Source organism: Thamnophis elegans, chromosome 10 (genome assembly GCF_009769535.1).
Source record: "Thamnophis elegans isolate rThaEle1 chromosome 10, rThaEle1.pri, whole genome shotgun sequence".
Lineage (NCBI taxonomy): Eukaryota > Metazoa > Chordata > Lepidosauria > Squamata > Colubridae > Thamnophis > Thamnophis elegans.
Genome location: NC_045550.1, coordinates 16,183,896 through 16,203,452, shown reverse-complemented (window position 1 = coordinate 16,203,452; position 19,557 = coordinate 16,183,896). Strand labels below are relative to the sequence as shown.

Genomic DNA, 19,557 nt, shown 5'->3' with positions numbered 1-19,557 from the left:
TTAAGTCCATTTTCAACATGCTGACCAGTAATGGGCAGTTTTGAAGCTTTTTTCAAACCAACCTTTCTATACCTACACTGAAAATATCTACACAATTAAGCCCAAAATTTCTGTTGCTGAGATATTAAGTGAGTTTTGTCCCATTTTACAACCTTTCTTGCCAGTTGTTAAGTTAGTAACAGTTGTTAAATGAATCTGAATTTCCCATTGACTTTGCTTATCAGGAGGACCGAAAAGGAACTCACATGACCCCGGGACACTGCAGCCATTATAAATATGAGTCAGTTGCTAAGTGTCTGAATTTTGATCATGTGGCCATGGGGTGCTGCAAGAGTCATAAGTGTGAAAACCGAATCATAAGTCACATTTTAATGCTGTTGTAACTTTGAATGGTCACTAAGTGTACTGTTATATGTAGAGGACTACATGAACTTGAATATCAACTATCACTGAGCAGTGTTTTAGAAAGCATTGTGTCTTTAGATAGACCAATGTCTTCCTACTGTAAAAGAGTGAATTGTGATTAACTATTTAGTGAATGGTATTTTTTTGTGCCTGCAAAGCGATTTTTCCAACAGATTATCATCAGCTGCCACAAGCTTAGACAAGACATAGAAAACATCAGGAACTGGTAGGAGGTACTCATATTTTTTTCTGCTCTCTAAAGACTTTGTCACATTACACCAAAACAGTTTCAATTATTTATTAAAATACAATGACTGTGCAGCTGTGCTTCTTACATAAGAGACGAAAGGGAAAAAGTAATATTATTATTTTTTTGAGACTTTATCAGGTTTTACAAGTAGAAATAAAGACACCCACAGTTTGTTGTTGCTGTTGTTCAATTCTACCTCAACCCTTTATTTATGAAAATATTGTGCCAATGTTATTTTTTTAAAATAGATATTATAAAGGGAGACAATTGGGTAAATTATATTTGCTTAAGAATACAATGTATTAGTGCTGTTAACAATTGTGTAATCTTAGAAAATCACTGGAGACCTGAAAAGTAACTTTATTCATTCTACACAACAAACAAATATGCACAGAATGTTGTCCTTCAGGTTACCATATTATTTTCAGTAATTTGTAAACATAATGCATTTAAGTATCTATTGTGGATGTTCTAGAACCAGAATTAGGAGCCACACATTTTTTTAGGATTTTTCTGTCTTAGAAGAGGAACATGAGGTTTGAAAATAATACCCTACAAAAGCAGCATTCTATTTAGCAGCTTTCCAGTAAAGAGCCATGTACTTCATGGAAAAGCCAAGCTAGGTGCATTGCTAGGTGCATGCTACATTCATGGCACAGATCTCTTCCCAGAAACAACATTCTCAGATTGACATTTCTGCACATGCAAAATCTCTCTGCTTATGACACTTAAACCCTATTTTCATGTTCAGTAGTTACAATACATTGCATATCTCTTCAATTCAAATGAAAACTATCAGCTAAAGAACATTTTAATAACGTTAATAAGTTACTCTCATGAAATGACAACTAGGAATTATTTTCTGTTGTCCAAACTAATTCCTAACCCCTCATTTCTTTAAATTAGACACATTTTAATTAAAATGAGCAAAATGTCATTTATAATATATTGCTTGGCTCTATTTTATTAATAATACACAATCTTAATTCTATTAATACAATGGATGTTTACTGAACTACAGTGAAACTACAGAAGTTATTTATTTACAAGCACCTATTCCGACCTTAATTGGAAGCCATCATCAGTCTTTAGAAATTGCTATTCAGAATACATTCGGGTTTAATGAACAGTTCAAACAAACAACAATGGAAAATAATTGCCCCATATAGCTATGATTAACAGGACAAGTGAATGTAATTTCAGCTGCTATCCTGCCATAAAACAACATATTAAGTCAGGTTGCCTGACTATTGCTGTTATTGATCAGATGCAACTTTGGTTCAAATATTTATCTTGATATGTTTTAAAGCACCTGTTTTATGATGACAAATGTGCATAGTTGTTCCCATCATTCGAAACTGCAGGATAATACTGAAAAACATTACATATGATGTTTTAATTCATATATACATTTATAGAAAATCCAACCTTTGCAAATGTGGAATAAACCGAGACTTGTGGTACCCTCAAATGTTCAGAAGCTCTGTATTTTTTTTAAAAAGAAGCAAACATAGATTTTCATAATCACACTATTTTTCAAGTCCAGATAAGAATGGAAAAAAAATGAAGTTGAGAAATACTATTAACACTGCAGTGGCAAAGTTTCTTCAAGGGATAAGGCAATAAGTTCTCGCTCTTAAAAATAAATGCCTTATTATTGCTTTTCCTGATACATCGTGTATGAGCCTGTAGAGCTCATTTTGTAATCCGGTTTGGAAGTTATTGCCTTCTAAAAGATTACCAAGAATAAGTTGCTTGCAATTTATGTTATCATCATAACCTCAGAGTTCAAATCACTCATGTTTCAGCAGTATGGCTGGTAAAACTTTATGACAGCAAAGCATTTTCCATCCAAAATCAATCAAGGTTAGAATGAGATAATGTATTTATTAGGTTATTTCATCAATTTACAGAGTTTAAGCCAGATGTCTATGGAGATTCTCAATCACCATGATTGTCCCAAAGGGGCTTTTTCCAAAAGGAACCGGACTTTCCTGGTTTTTCCTTGAAAATATTTTGCTCCTCATTCTTCAGAAGTCAGTTGCCTTTTGGAAAAGCACCACAGGGTGCTTAAGCCAGAGTTACATCTGAGTTCCGAGTGCTTGCAAGGAAAACAAAGTACTAAAGTTTAAATGCTCATCAGGAAAAGCTTTTAGAACTTTGCAGGACAAATTGGGTTATCTGTTTCTTTAGTGCACCAATTTAATGAATTTTGAATTTTTATTTATACATTAGAAAGATTGATGCATTCTTATACTCATGCTGCTTGGATCACACTCTGTGCAGGCTGTTTGCTGTTCAACTAATTTTAATGAGATCCTGGTGACTACTTTGCCTTTTTTGCTTACTATGTTACCATACTATTAGTAGAAATATTATATGCCCTTTCAGACCCCCCCACGCCCCCATTAATTTTTTTTTCTAAAAACCATTCCTTTACAGTACTGAATACAATGAAGTAGTTATACTGACACAGCTTTTGCTAAGTTCACAGAGTAATCCAAATTATTTTATGTAGTTCAAATCTGGAAGATAGGTGCATTTGTCATTCATTAGTTTTGAAGTAAGTGTGGTACTTCGCAATGTAAAAACCGTAATACCTGATACAGATTTATGGAAAAACTCAGGGGTTGTGCATACATTGACTGAACATGTTGGATGATAGCAATGTGTGTGAATTCTAAATATTGTAGTTCCATATGTGCATATGTAAGAAGGCACTTGTCTTTTTATGGCTTGGGTCAGATAAGGCCTTGCCAAAAATGGCACTACTGATTCTATGGAAGCAGAGCCAAACCCTGAAGCTTTGCATCACATTGTCCAAGTCTACTAGGAGAAGTTGAGAGATATTCTAAAGTACAATAAAACTCAGAATAAATTCTAATAGTTTTTGCCGATTACAATGAGGTAGAAAAGTACTGCTTAGTTCCAAAATGTTCTCTCTCTTTTGTTTTGTCTCCTTAAATACCTGCAAGAAAAACATATTTTCCATAATAACTTCAAGGCACATTGCATATTTGTTAACAATCATAATATGCATTGATTCTATATAGGTAACATAGACAATCAACAATTTTGGAAAATTAAACACTTCGTTCAGTTCTAGTGCCAAAATATCAGTTCTTGTCAAAGTAAGTCTGTGATCTGCTCTTGGCCATGCAAATGAGGAAAAAGATATGTGCCCCAGGACAATGCTGCAGGATCCAATCTGAGTCTGTCACTGGGACCAAGGTTTATTCTTTCAAATCATGCTGAAGCCCATAATTGGCTAACTTCTGTCTCTCCAGAATAGAACATATTCTGGAAAATGAACATAACATTCTAGAGAGAGAGAAGTTCCCTAATGTTGAGCCCGAAAGCTTGGAAGAATAAATCTTTGGTTCCGGTGATCGACGCTGATTGGATCCTGTTCTTCCTGATTGAAATAGTAAAAGAAGCTGTAATCTGAGACAATATTCAATAAACAAATCCTTATTTTAACAGTGTTATCAATGTATGTCACATTTAGCTATACATTCTATCATTTTTAAAAAATCATTTTTTTATCCTGTTAAATTGCTGAATATTTTCTAAATACATGGACACCTAATCTAGCAAACATATTCAGAAACATATTAATAATTTGGCATAGTATCATTTAGATAATTTGAGTTAATTTCTTGAATTACCAGAGTCCAGAGGTTGGAACATGATGCTCTCAGTAACATGGCTTCAAAATTAATTTTAAAAATGAAATGGACAAAGTGTTACAAGATCATCACATTTAATGAGATTTGTTAGTTTTTCTGCATGATCTCTCTAGACAGTAGGCACTCCTATGTAGGATCATGCAAGAGCTCACAAAAATTTCAAATTTCTCAAGTGCTGCCAAAATTTGGGGTGGTTTATTTTAGAGAATCCATACTACCTGAAAAGATTGACAAAAATGCTCAACATTTTTGAACATTTTATACCAGGGGTGTCAAACTCGTGGCATCACGCTGTTGTCACGTGACATATCATGACTTTTCCCTTTCACTAACCTGGGGGTGGGCATGGCCAGCATGTGACACATCCGGCCCCAGGTCGCAAGTTTGACACCCCTGTTTTATATTGTAATGTCAGATTAAAAATGAAGCAACAAATATTGGATGGGCACTTTTTTGTTTTTCCATTTTGCATTTTACTCTTGATAAAACTATATAAATGCACACACAACAACGAATATGTAAAGTTGATCACATACATTGTGTTACATGCTAAGGACTAATGTTTAGGTTTGCTATAATTATTATGGAGCAATAAGTATTTAGACTTACCCCCATTTCTTTAAAAACTTTAATTGAATTTTTGGCAAGACAATAGGTGGCACTCTCAGCTGTGAATATAGCAATAACATTATATTGTTAATTTATAGATTTAAAAAGCCAATCTAAAACAATATAATTAAATCACAAATCCAATACTTCTCCAGAAATAAGTATTTGACATACCGTACACTGCAACATTCTTTTCTGTTCTTGATATTAAGTATTTGTGTAACTTTTGAAGACATTCTGTTTCCCTGACAGGTCCACTGAAATTATGGATGAAAATGGCGGCTGAACTATATGCCTCCAGTAATGGCCCTAGCAGTTTCTGCAGGAAGGAGATATATTGCTGGTGTTCCTGTGACTGGCTCACCTAGTAAGACAAGCAAAATAATAAAAACAACAATCACTAAGAGGATAATGCAACAATAATGCTAAATTCACACACTAAAACTCAGACATTATCAGATTGCAAGAGGGCAGGCCAGGGAATAAATTATGGCTCGTCTTAGGTGGTAAACTAGAGGTGGTTTTTGGCTTATTGGCTTATTATATTAGCACAAGATATTAATATAAAATATGGTTTGCTTTTTGACTTCCTCGTTTATTTCTATGTCTTAATTTTTGTTTGTCCTGTGCCCGCATCTTATCAACCCATGAACATATAAACCAAGAGCATTTTTTTAAAAGGGAAAATCAACTAAAACTCCATTACTGCTTTACTGTGTGTGGGTTGTTGTTGCTTTTTTAATTGTTCACCAAGCTATGATTATAACAATGTATCTCAAAATCTGCTGAAAAGAAATATTGGCTTATTTCTTAGAAACAATCTTAGTTGTCTTAAAAAAGAACCAAAATTAGTTGTTCCAGAGATATTCTTTGTTTTTCAATAAAAGAGCTCAAAGTCAGTCTGACTTTCACATTGAAAACTTCTGAACAGTAAATGTGAAACCCTTAAGAATTGCTTCTACAAGTTGAAATAAACATTTAGCAGAGAATGTGATAATTGGTATTATTTATAGTGCGTCAGAGTTTAAGAGAAAAATTGTATAAAATTATGTATGACAATACAAATATTGGTATATGACACTATGAAAAATAAGTATATTTGCAGTTTTTTATTAATTTTTTCATTTCTTGCACTTTTTTCTGCCTTTTTTCCATTTAATCCATTTTATGCTATGTAAAAATTACACACACACATAAAGGAGTTGGTTCTACAAATCTACTGAGTACCTTCAAGTAGCAATCCCGTTGTTCTTCACCAAAATCACTATCTTCATCCTCCTCATCACTTCTCCAAGATAATGGCTCTGGAATACTCTTTTCCCAGTTTTGCTCTGTAAGGCTAGAACTAATATCCTCCTGTTCTTCCTGCTTAGAATAGAAAAATAGAACTGTAAGAATCTATTTTTTCCTTTGTGAATACTGCTTTTTATTCTAGGGGCAACCACCAAGCTTTTCTGTAATCATTTCAGGTGTTAGCAAAGGAAGATCCAAGTATTTCTAAAGAAATGTGTCTCATTATAAACCAAAGAAGCTGGATTTCACAGAAATTGAACCAATTCAACTTCATTACTATAGAAACATTCTTCAAGTATATTTCATGTGTTAAGGTATAAAAACACCTGAGGCATATTCAGACTTTTCAGAATTCCAGTGTCTTAAATAATTAAATAATTTCTTCTACAGCAATTTGCACAAATATAAACATTAGTGTTTGAGTTTTTTACTTTGATAGTTTCATCTTATGAAGAATTCTGTGCACACAATGCTTTAAATTTGAACCTATATAATTAATACTTGGAATTAGGAACATGAAGGAATATTTTATCATGTTTAGTGGACATATAAAAAAGCTGAAAAAGTTTGGATCTGAATACATACTTTGATACAGAAGATTTTAAAAATCAATATTCAATTGAAACCCGAATTTTTTTTTCTTTTCTTATCCCATCCCATTTTTTAAATATTTATAACCGATGTGAAGACTATCAGAAGCACTTTATATTTTGTTTTCCATTTTTCTTCAGTTTTATTTCCTTGCATTTTTTCCTTTTATTTCCTTTTCTTCTTTTTTCTTCTTTTATATTACTTTGTTAGCACTGATTTTCTTGATTACAATAAAATTATATATACAAAACAACGTATACAAACTTATTTTGGTCTGAATAATTCTCAAAAGATTTTCTGCAGTGAAATGAGTATAAAAAGTTGCCAATTATTATAGTTCAAGGTCCATAAATAATTATCTAGACACATAAAAAAACATAATCAAAATCTTACCTCTGCTACTAAAAGAACTCCATATTGTATGAACTGTTCAATTGCTTCATGGCACACTTGACATAACAGCTGACAGGGCTGAATAGGAAAACAAATAAGATCAGTCATGACTATTCTCTTTCAATGTGCTATTGCTTTCTATTAATTGCTGCTTTTGAATATTCTTGCAAAAATGAACAACAATTCCTTACTTTAAAAAAGGTTATGTCAAGAAAAGAAATTGTTAATTTCCTCTGCAGCTACTTCAAGTCAATAATTGTTATTTCTCTGAAACAGGTAGTCAATGTGTAGTATATCATATCTGAGTATGTATGTGAAAGAGTGCTTGTAAATTTTTCTATATTTTCCTATTTCAGAGGAAACACAGGTAATGCATTTATTTTAATTTCACCATAATTGAAAAATAAAAGCAGGAAAATAAACAATTACAGAACTAGAAAGAAACTCCCTTTCTCCATATTTGATAATGCTTTTGTCAAAGTTTCATCCCAAAAGCTATTCCAGAAGGTTTAAAAATTATTAGTCATACATACTTTGATATGTGTCATTGTGTATTATTTCAATTAGTGTTGTATATTGTTTTACATAGCTTGTTCCAGTCTGCCTTGTGTTATACTATCAGCTTTAATGCTTGACATATCCTTTACACTTCAAATTCCAACGTTGTTAAAAATTCTAATGCAGAATGGATTAGTTTTTAACTGAGTAGACCTTTGGTTCTAAATTGGCCAGTGTCTGCTGGGAGATCATTCATTGAACACTTCCTCTATTAGGAATTAATAACCATGTTCCTTTTTCTGGTCACATTTGAGAATTTGTCTGTTACTTCTGTATGTAAAGGGAAATTGCTACTGCTTGCAGCTACCTGTTTCTCTTCCCTTCTTCATTTCCTCTTTCTAAGAACTCCAGTACATCTCTATTTGACCCACAGTACCGTAGCATAATACAAATGATATGGTGGTAGCAACAGAATATGTGTCTAACAAATCTGCAGCCAAACACTTACCAATGAAACAGTTCCTTCATAGCACAGCAAATAACAGAGGCTGGCAGCTTTTCGGACCAGTTGTTCTTGACTAACCACATTGGGCAGAATTCCACTGATACCATTTCTGTGCCTTTTGTTCAGTAAAGCATGAAGACTACAGGCTGAAGCAAAAGAGAAGATATATTCAAACTTATTCCTAAATGACTGCATGATCTGTCAAACTCAACCTCTTAAATAGTAACAGCATCATTAGGCAAAGAGTATTTCAGGCATCAGAGCAAGGACAGCTTTCGAACATACCGATCACAGCCTCTTTGAAGAAGACATGCAGTATCCCATTGCTATAAAAGCTGAGTTCAAAGACAGCAGGAACAGTTGTGCTGGGAGTGATGAAGAACTCATTATTCCGACTGGTGTTCGTGATGGTGATACAATTTCCCAACAAATGGATAGCGTGCATGACAACATCTTCAGAATTCCCTGAAAATCCCAAGTCATAGTCCCGAGCCAAGACTTCCTCCTTCATGGAAAAAAAATCTTCCACCAGCTTAGAAAGATCAATTCCCTAGATAAAGTATTGAAGTAAATAAGTGACAGCTCTCCAATTATACAAGCCTATCCAGGAAAAAAAAACTTGTTTGCCCATTCTTCTTTCAGAAACCACTGAAAATGTTTATATTTGCTAAGGCCAGAAGGGCAAGAAATATTCCATGTTCAGGCTGCCTAAATTGGCTTATTTGTTTTAGTTTTGTTTACCTAAAATAAACACAGTTTTTAGAGTATGTATATATTGTTTTTAGCTGAGCGGAATGCTGGCCTAGAAATGGAGCTCTTGCCTCACTGTCAGGAGGCTGTGAGTTCCATCCCAGGTAGCAGCAGATATTTTTTTTCTCTCTCTTTCTCTCTCTTTCTCTCTCTCTCTCTCTCTCTCTCTCTCTCTCTCTCTCTCTCTCTCTCTCGTCGTTAAAAGAAAAAAAAAAGTATTGTTTTAGGCACTGGTTGTTGACAGTTTTATTTAAGATCACTCACTCCCACCCCGTAACTTATTTTGTAAATCATTTGAGAAGGAAGAGAAGACATTAAGAGTAGACATTAAACAAACAAACAAACAAAACAAACAAATAAATAGCTTCAGTATAATGGAAAAGCCCTAGTAAGCACAAAGAAAGATGTCTATGTGTGTGTATATTGATTGCATTGATATATTGATTACAACTTCGAATCACAAGTTAAGAAATGCTAAATAGGATTGGTTAGAGTAATTTCCAAGGAATGAGAGTTATAATCCTGGACAATACTGAAATCACATTTATGATACTTAGGAATCCTGTCCTGAAACAACATAGTGGGGCAACAGTGATGTTATATTTTGTTGGTTTGTGTGAGAGATGGTGCCCACAGAGGGTGGTGTGATGGATTACAATGAATCAGCAGTTTTCCCAGGAAGGAAATGGTACATTCCCGGGTGGGAAGAGAGGCAACAGACAAGATGCAGTACAGCTTGTAGCTGGATAAGGGTTGTGTCTAAATATGTGTATAGTAGGTTTCTTTCTTATTTCAGAGAAGAAGAATAAATAATTAACAAAGTCAGTTTACACATAGCTTATGAATGCACCCTATTCCTCAACAAAGTAAATAAGATAAAGTAGGGGAAATGAAAGCATAGAACATGTTTTAAGCATTGCTGGGACTTTGCAAGTCTATGCAGTGAATGCAGAAGCATGGCAGCCTTACCTGTCTATGTCGATAGAGCAGCAAACAGGCAACAATGTGTGTTGACATCACAGCACATGATTTGTTAGCAGCTAAAAGCAAACAAAACAGAGTAAAGCTATATTGGCACTTTGGATTGCAACTGAAGGGCTCAGAAAGCAACAGTTATAAAATGTCAGTCACGGTTGAATTGAGTATTATGGTTATATTCAGAAAGATTTTCCATTTTCAATAAGGCAGCACAAAAAAACCATCTATTGATCAAAAATAGACATTAAGCTTTAGTACACCAAAAACAATATTTTAATCCATTGTAATATTAAAACTTATATTTGGATCAAGAAGCAACAGCGAGAATTGGACATGGAACCACTGATTGTTTCAACATTGGGAAAGGAGTTCGGCAAGGCTGTAAACTGTCACCCTGCCTATTTAACTTATATGCAGAGCACATCATGAAAAAGGCAGGGCTAATGAATCACAAGTTAAAATTGCTGGGAGAAACATCCAAAACTTAAGATATGCAGATGGTACCACTCTAATGGTAGAAAGTGAAGAGGAACTAAAGAGCCTCTTGATGTGCGTGAAGAAGAGAGTGCAAAAGTTGGCTTGAAACTCAACATTAAAAAAACTAAGATCATGGAATCCGGCCCTCTCAATTCCTGGCAAATAGATGGGGAAGAAATGGAGTTAGTGAGAGATTTTATTTTCCTGGGCTCCAAGATCACCTCAGATAGGGACTGCAGTCAAGAAATTAAAAGACGCTTGTTCGGGGAAGGAAAGCTATGGCAAATCTAGACAGCATACTAAAAAGCAGATATATCACCCTGCCAACAAAGTGCATATAATCAAGGCTATGGTTTTCCTAGTTGCAATGTTTGGCTGCGAAAGTTAAACCATAAGAAAGGCTGAGCGTCAAAGAATTGAGGCTTTTGAACTATGGTGCTGGAGAAGACTCCTGCGAGTCCCTTGGACTGTAAGATGAATCAAACAGGTCAGTCCTAGAGGAGATAAATCCTGACTGCTCTTTAGAAGGCCAGATCCTGAAGATGAAATTTGGCCACCTAATGAGAAGGAAGGACTCACTGGAGAAGAGTCTAATGCTGGAAAAGATTGAGGGCAAAAGAAGGAGGGGATGACATAGAAAGAGGTGGCTGGATAAAGTCACCAAAGCAGTAGGCGTGAGCCTAAATGAACTCCAGAGGATGGTAGAGGACAGGAAGGCCTGGAGGAACGTTGTCCATGGGGTCACAATGGGTCAGACACGACTTTGCAACTAACAACAAATATTAAAATACATGGCATTCTGAAAGAGTGAAGAGTGGAAATGAAGAGTGGAGGTAAAAACAGACAGCAAAGTTTGGCTGTCAACTCTGAGGGCAGTAGGAAAAGCTGGCCTTATGGTAAGGACTGCTGGAGGCAGCAACCATGTATGAATCCTTGGATATTATTGTTTTAGATGAAAACTAGAGAATCATATAGGTCTCTGAGAGACTGAAGAGTAGTATGGAAAGCCCAATTCTAGAGTAACAGCAATGGTGTATATCTAAGTGGAATGGGGCTGTTGAAGTGTTTTAACAGATGCCTGCTTATTCAAGGGATATACAATGGTTGTTTTAAAGTTTAATAAGGTTATGATAGAATAGGGGAAAGGAAGGAGCCAGAGAGAAAAGGTGCATTATCTCAAACAGACATGGACCTAAATATAGTATTTCTCCATAATGGCTTCCATGCTGCATCCCAGGGACTACACTTACATATTCCTTATTTATGTTTTACTATGTGCTAAAAATTGTGCTATTTAACTAGGAGACTTTTGATAATTTTAAAGGTTTTCTAATAAATTTATAAGTGACCAGAAGTTATCACTTGAGTAACAAATGATTTACTGTACTGTAGTTCTGTTGTTGATATGATTGTTTATGTTTTGACTTTGTAGATTGCCTGGAGTTGTTAGAGTTGGGCACTATATAAATTCCTATAAACAAATAACCTGACAAAGTTTTTTTTACTGCTGAAAGCTTATTAGCAACACTGAAGAATGAACATTCAATCAAATCAATCACAAAACAGAATTTGGACATCATTTTGGTTTCATTCTCTGAGATATACAATAGTGTCCTGTCACATTAAAAGACACATTTATGAATTGTGGCATTGGGGGGGAGGGTGTATGTGTGGAGGCAAGCTGACAAATCAGCCTTTACTTTTCCTTAACTGTTGCCTAACAGCAGTCAGTTTATCCCATCTGATTATCATGCAAATTATCACTTTAAGAACTGAGGCCTACTTTTGTTTTTCTCCTTGTTTTTCGTCCTATTCCTTTTGTGAATAACATCTGACATCTAAGGATCATGTCTTATTTTAAAAATCAAGTTTAGTTAAATTGTTTCATCTTCAGAAAAATACGCAGAGACAGAAGGAACCAAAATATTTTCAGCTAAATGGTTTGGGTTTGCCTCCACAAAAACCACAGAACTGAAGTATTACAATTTTAAGAATATATAAAATATGGACATTGAAGATCTTCTAGTCCAACCCCCTGCTTAGGCAGGAAACCCTACACCACTTCAGAAAAATGGCTATCCAACATCTTCTTAAAGACTTCCAATGTTGGAGCATTCACAGCTGCTGGAGGCAAATTGTTCCACTGATTAATTGTTCTGTCAGGAAATTTCTCTTTAGTTCTAGGTTGCTTCTCTCCTTGATTAGTTTCCATCCATTGCTTCTTGTCCTACCCTCAGGTGCTTTGGAGAATAGCTTGACTCCCTCTTCTTTGTGGTAGCCCTTGAGATATCGGAACACTGCTATCATGTCATCCTTAATTCTTCTTTTCATTAAACTAGACATACCCAGTTCCTGCAACCGTTCTTCATATGTTTTAGCCTCCAGTCCCCTAATCATCCTTGTTGCTCTTCTCTCCATTCTTTCTAGAGTCTCAACATCTTTTTTACATCGTGGCGACCAAAACTGGATGCAGTATTCCAAGTGTGGCCTTATTCTAAAATTCTAAAATCCAGTAAATACAATGAGTAATAAAGAGACTTATTCAAAATGACATCTCTCAGATTAAAAACTGCGCAATTTTAAGACAAAAGAAGAAAGGATACAGAAAGAGGAAATCCCTGTTATTTAGAAAGTTGGATGTGACAGAGAAAATGCAGAATGAATTCCACATTGAATACTTACTGAACATTACGTGTTCTGCCAAGTTGGCTATTAATTGTCTTCTCAGTGGCTCACAAGATAAATTCCTGGACTCAGGAAGGACAGTTTCTGAACTTTCTCCCACTATGTAGTTAGGCCTGAAAATGTAACAGAATGGATATACTGTACTTACAAATTACATCATCATAAGACCCCAAAATATTTAAGTGCGTAGTTCCCCATGCTAAAGACTACATTTGTGAGGGAGACGGCACTGAATTTGCAGATAAAGTGTTCTTTTGTCTTATAAGAAAATTATTGTGAAAAATACTATAGGACAAGTCTATTACTGCCCTTTGCCAAATATGAACCCCACTTCCCTGATTAAATTATAGATCTAAGTCTGACAGATTTTTCCTACAATTGTTTGCTTCATGGAATCACATTGTATTAACAAAGAGACTGCCCAGACCATCCATGGTAGCATCCAGGTTGTATTGCAAAAATAGTAAATCATGCTTTAATTTAAGATTTGTTATCTAAGCAGAATCTAACTTATTCAAAAGACATTCACGGAAAATATTTTGATCATGAGTCCTTAAATATGATAAACTGATATTTGGAAAAGAACTTCCTCAACATTTATAATTTAGTCTGTAGATTTAACAGTATATTTGATTGTTGCTTGTTCATCATTGATATAAAATCCTCAGTTCCATCTTACCTTGAAGGCAGTACAGCTGGTAACAGAGTATGCTCCAAAGAAAGAGGAACAGGCAAAGGTTTTTGATTTTGGCAATCTAAATATTCCTGAAAAAACATAACATTTGTAACAACTACCTTACCAATTAGCAAAAGGATTTTCAGAGACCAGCATAGTAGTAAATACTGATAATTAGCCAATAATATAATATACTAAAACATGTAATTTTTAAGTGCATTAATTACCCCTAGAATCTAAAGCAAACTCGTGGTGTCATGTGATATATCGCAACTTTTTCCACTTCGCTAAACCGGACATACAATAGCAGAGTTGGAAGGGACCTTAGAGGTCTTCTAGTCCAACCCCCTGCCTAGGCAAGGAATTAGCAATAGCAATAGCAGTTAGACTTATATACCGCTTCATAGGGCTTTCAGCCCTCTCTAAGCGGTTTACAGAGTCAGCATATCGCCCCCACAGTCTGGGTCCTCATTTCACCCACCTCGGAAGGATGGAAGGCTGAGTCAACCTTGAGCCGGTGAGATTAGAACAGATAACAGATAACAGTCAGCTGAAGTGGCCTGCAGTACTGCACCTTAACCACTGCGCCACATCGGCTCTTTTTATACCATTCCCTATACTGTTCCAGACAAATGGCTATCCAACATCTTCTTAAAGACTTCCAGTGTTGGGGCATTCACAACCTCTGGAGGGAAGCTGTTCCACTGATTAATTCTAACTGTCAGGAAATTTCTCTTCAGTTCTAATTTGCTTCTCTCCTTGATTAGTTTCCACCCATTGCTTCTTGTTCTACCCTCAGGTGCCTTGGAGAATAGTTTGACTCCCTCTTCTTTGTGGCAACCCCTGAGATATTGAACACTGCTATCATGCCTCCCCTAGTCTTTCTTTTCATTAAACTAGACATACCCAGTTCCTGCAACTGTTCTTCATGTTTTACTCTCCAGTCCCCTAATCATCTTTGTTGCTCTTCTCTACACTCTTTCTAGAGTCTCCAAATCTTTTCTACATTGTGGCAACCAAAACTGAATGCAGTATTCCAAGTAGTATTAACACTTCATGTGATCTTGAGTCTATCCCTCTGTTTATGTAGCCTAGAACTGTGTTGGCTTTTTTGGCAGCTGCTGCACACTGCTGACTCATATTTAAATGGTTGTCCACTAGGATGCCAAGATCCCTCTCACAGTTACTACTATTGAGCAAGGTACCACCTATACTGTACTTGTGCATTTCGTTTTTCTTGCTTAAATGTAGAACCTTACTCTTTTCACCATTGAATTTCATTTTAGATAGTGCCCAATGTTCAAGTTTGTCAAGATCCTTCTGTATCTTAAGCCTGTCTTCTGGAGTGTTGGCTATTCCTGTCAGCTTGGTGTCATCTGCAAATTTGATGAGTTCCCCATTTATTCCCTCATCCAAATCATTGATGAAGATGTTGAAGAGTACTGGGCCCAAAACAGAGCCTTGGGTTTTCCACTGCATAGTTCCCTCCATGAAGATGCAGTTCCATTGAGGACTACATATTGAGTGCGATTGGTCAGCCAGTTACAAATCCATCTGGTGGTGATGCTGTCCAACTCACATTCCTCTACTTTGTCTAGTAGTAGGTTATGGTCTACCTTATCAAATGTCTTACTTAAGTCCAAGTAAACTATATCGACAGCATTCCTCTGGTCCACTAATTTTGTCACTTTGTCAAAAGAATGCAATAAGATTAGTCTGTTTTTGACAAAGCCATGTTGGCTTTTGGCTATTACTTTGTTTACTTCTAGGTGTTCGCTAATTCATTGCTTGATTATCTTTTCCATAATGGTTCCTGGTATTGAAGTCAGGCTGATAGGTCTATAGTTTCCTGGATCTTTTTTTTTTCCTTTTTTGAAGTTGGGAACCACATCAGCTCTTTTCCAGTCCTCTGGCAGTTCCCCGGTGCTCCAGAATCTCCAGAAGATATAGTTCAGTGGTTCTGAGATCTCATCTGCCAGTTCCTTCAGAACCCTGGGGTGTAATCTGGTCCTGATGATTTGAACTCGTCTAGGGTAGACAGGTGCTCACTTAGCATTTTCTTCCCTAGACGTGGGCGTGGCCAGTGCATGATGCATCTGGCCTATGGGCCATGAGTTTGACAGCCCTTACTTAAAGTAAATGACAACCAAACTGAAAAGGTAATAATAAATTTCTTACATATTTCTAGGTGGGATTTCTTGCATCACTGTTTCAAAAGAAAACGCTCTACTTGATGTCTTAGTCTTTGATCAGTCGGGTGTTGTTGTTTAATAATATTAATATATCATCAAAGAACATAAGCTGATTCCAAGTGTATTATTGTTGTTTTTGTTGGTTGAAGTCAGCAAGATGTTTGCACTGAATTAGACAATTTCATCCACTTATCGAGTTCTTCCCAAGGATCTGGGAATAGGTAGATATTGTTTGATGATATCGTGAACGATGTAAAGTGATTAAAATAAAGCCTTTTGCATTGACTAACAGTAGTTAAGGGTGTTCTAGAGATGTTTCATTTGCTCCAGTTATTATTGGTACCAGTATTGTTTTCTTTTGATTAATACCTTGAAGCCACGGCATCTCATATTCAGCACTCCATTTTCTAGCATGAGTTTTCAGCTACAAAACTCTTTTGTTTGAGCAACACCATTGTGTATGAAGTAAAAACTTGAAATATTGTTTCTACTGAAATACGAATAGTTTAAAATATCTTTTTCACAGTTTCTCAATGGAATTTTTGTCATAAAATATACGCTTACTTTTAAAGAAAACGGTTGAGCGAAATCTACTCTAACACACCCATAATTCTTTCGTAACATTCGAAAGACTCCTCGTGCTACACTCCATAGACTTTCATTCTTCTTGGGCTTTCCCTGAAAGACGTTGAAAAGAAAAAGAAAGGGGAAAATCATATTACATTAATGCACACACCAAATCATGTTTGTTCTGTTCTTATTCAATAATAAAACTAAATCAAATTAATTGGTCTTCCAAATCGTGTGAAGTTGTTATAGAGTTGCTTTCACTAAATAAACATATATTTTTCCCTGAATTATATTCTTTTCTGCATGATTTTATTTTGTAACATATTAAGTACAGAGGGAAGTTAACCTGCCTCACTTCTATAGTTTATTAGAAGAACTGTCAATAGTAACTACACTCTATAAATATGTTAAGCATACAATAGCATCTCTTACCAGCTGCTCACCAGTATAGTGACCTTCAATTATTCTGTCATAGGAGATTCCCACAGGTATAATTAGTATGTCAGGAGCAGCATTTGAATATAGAGCATCCACCACCACTGATAAAAGACCTGCCCTTGCACAGGCTACTTTCCCACTTCTGGACCGTGTCCCCTCCAGAAATATCTCTAAGAATTGCTGCTGACGAAGCAACTCTTCAACATGCTGAAAAGAGAATGGCAACAAGATCAGGCACCAGTTCTTTGCATTGTTTCAAATCAGTAATTTGTAAAGTGGGCAACCACCATGAGCACTGTTCAAATTTGGAACTCTGTGTGGGAACAAAATTTCTAATCATTTAAACAAGAACATGCCCACATCTGTAAAATACAACTCTTGGAAAGACATGTAGTTGCATGGGATAATTACTACTGAAAGATTACAAGTAACTTTGGTATCTACTAACAATAGTGCCTGCAACTAAGAGCATATAGTTGCATAGATATGAGAGATGCAGCTTAAATGTTTAACTAAAGTTTACAAATTTCTTCAGGGCACATGTATAGTCCATACCACCACTGACATGCATAATTACAATGATCCATGAAATCATCAGTTTCCATGAAATACATAAAAGTACAATAAGGTTTTTCACTGTTTTCTTGGCAGAAGCCTTTCTATCTTACTGAATCTTTTATATTATTTAGGCTTAGCTCTGAAAGGAACTATACCTCATTTATAAAGTGAAATAAACTGATTTAAATTTTGAACTTTGCTACAAATTTAAATACGCACTGGGCACTGAAATGGTGCACAGGTGTTATTAGCAAATTTTCAGAAATAAACTGGTACTTACCACATGCAGTAACGTTCTGTATAAAATATCTTTTCGGCCATCAGGTCTCTCATCTAATTTTCTTCTAATAAAAAAACCTCCAAGTTTGTGGATTAAGGTGCTAAGGATACGAAATAAAATATGCATGCCTCTTTAATTAAAAGGGAAAGAATGCAAATTTAACAAAGGTTATATCAGATTAAAAAAACACAAATGTGTATTAATGCTTTGTTTAGGTAAGGAAACAAAATGGTGGACATTAAAATAGTAAAAGAACTAATACTCTTTTACCTGAAAATAGGAATATTCAGATTATTTCCAGCTGCAATGAAGGGTGCCTTGATATTGTGGCAGAAAAGAATGAATGTGAGGAGTAGGTAGTCAATGTGAGATTTGTGAACCGGTAAGAAGACAAGAGGCAAATTTAGCTGTATGTAGAAGAAGAAAAAGAGTTCAATATCAAAACATAATTTGAACATATCAAACTACTGTACTGTCACTGGGTTTCTCTTGGCAATATTTGCATTGCCAATTGAAGAGGAAGGAGAAGGGAATGAATGAAATAGAAATCTTTCACAGGCAACAGATTTGCAGCAACATTTTCAGCAATTAAATATAATTGCTTTATTTGTATGATACTATGGCTAACATAAGGTGGACTTGAAACATATTAATTTGTATTTTGATTATACAGCAATGTAAACTTTGAACAATAAAACTGAATCACCTGAAAATTAATGGCAAAAATATATTGAATAAACCATAGATAACTACTTTATAGTAAACTACCTCTTAAATAGTCTCCAATTACTGATATTTCAAGTAAATGTTATTTCAAGCATACTTCATTCATTGATAATTTACTACAATATATCTTGCTTGGCCAGTGATGATTCTGTTCAGATTCAGTCCCAATAATAAGATTCTTCAGAAACCAAATGATACTGGAAATTGAAATTTTTTTTTACAAAACCTAGTTTTTGCATTTCTCCTTATAAACATTGTGCTTCCTACTGTGGCCTGGGTGAGGAAGACATACACTAACACAATTCACTACACACACAAAACCTCTGGCAGCCATGTTTAAATCATTATTTTTATTTATTAAACAAGCCGTTCAATTGAAGTGATTATATGCTGGAGTTGACATTGCAAAACAGATTCTGCTGGATATAGATGAATATTATTTTTATATCTTTTTATCAAAGGTGTCTTTTCAGGAAAGAAAAATAAAGGTAATTTTTTTCCTGAATATTTCACAGATTGAATCTGAAAATAACTAGATATATAATATGGTATAAAAATGCTACCATTGCATATATTGCCTTGACTATTTTTACCTCAGTTGCTGCTTTCACCATTTCTAGTTGGCCTTTATGAATCTGGATATTCCAAAAGAAGCTGTTAAATAATTTCAATAAAACCCAACCTGTTAACCTGAAAGAAAAATATAAGTTAAGCCACCATATAATCAGTTTTGCATAAACAATATATATATATACAAATATGCTAGTTTCTGTCCACGTTCAAAACAGAAACAATTACATCATTCATGATGGACCAAAACTGTATTAATTGACTGTGAAAATTTTAAGATACAGTTTAAACAATAGTTGATAGACTACTATCAACTGTAGAAAACATAATATACAAAGAAATTTTACTTCCACATAATTCTGAACAGAGTGTAATGTTGGGCTGATAAAAATGACACTTATTGTGAAAATGTTATTTTGTCCCA

General features: G+C 35.1%; 1 protein-coding gene across 3 annotated transcripts in view; it reads right to left on the bottom strand.

The window, feature by feature from the left end:
• Positions 1 to 1,667: 1,667 nt before the first annotated feature.
• The window catches only part of GPAM (glycerol-3-phosphate acyltransferase, mitochondrial), a 30,415-nt gene continuing 12,525 nt past the window's right edge, over positions 1,668 to 19,557 (bottom strand). For 2 of the 3 annotated variants that reach the window (XM_032225706.1, XM_032225707.1), the window contains exons 8-22: positions 19,157 to 19,253; positions 18,108 to 18,244; positions 17,838 to 17,937; positions 16,994 to 17,206; positions 16,556 to 16,669; positions 13,803 to 13,888; positions 13,121 to 13,236; positions 9,953 to 10,023; positions 8,519 to 8,783; positions 8,237 to 8,379; positions 7,231 to 7,308; positions 6,181 to 6,321; positions 5,128 to 5,317; positions 4,954 to 5,012; positions 1,668 to 3,623 (exon numbers count right to left, since the gene is read on the bottom strand). In XM_032225706.1, coding sequence (XP_032081597.1) covers positions 3,507 to 3,623; positions 4,954 to 5,012; positions 5,128 to 5,317; positions 6,181 to 6,321; positions 7,231 to 7,308; positions 8,237 to 8,379; positions 8,519 to 8,783; positions 9,953 to 10,023; positions 13,121 to 13,236; positions 13,803 to 13,888; positions 16,556 to 16,669; positions 16,994 to 17,206; positions 17,838 to 17,937; positions 18,108 to 18,244; positions 19,157 to 19,253 — 1,927 coding nt within the window. In that variant the 3' untranslated portion in view covers positions 1,668 to 3,506. The remainder of the gene's footprint in view (positions 3,624 to 4,953; positions 5,013 to 5,127; positions 5,318 to 6,180; positions 6,322 to 7,230; positions 7,309 to 8,236; positions 8,380 to 8,518; positions 8,784 to 9,952; positions 10,024 to 13,120; positions 13,237 to 13,802; positions 13,889 to 16,555; positions 16,670 to 16,993; positions 17,207 to 17,837; positions 17,938 to 18,107; positions 18,245 to 19,156; positions 19,254 to 19,557) is intronic. The other variant, XM_032225708.1, reaches the window with a different exon arrangement.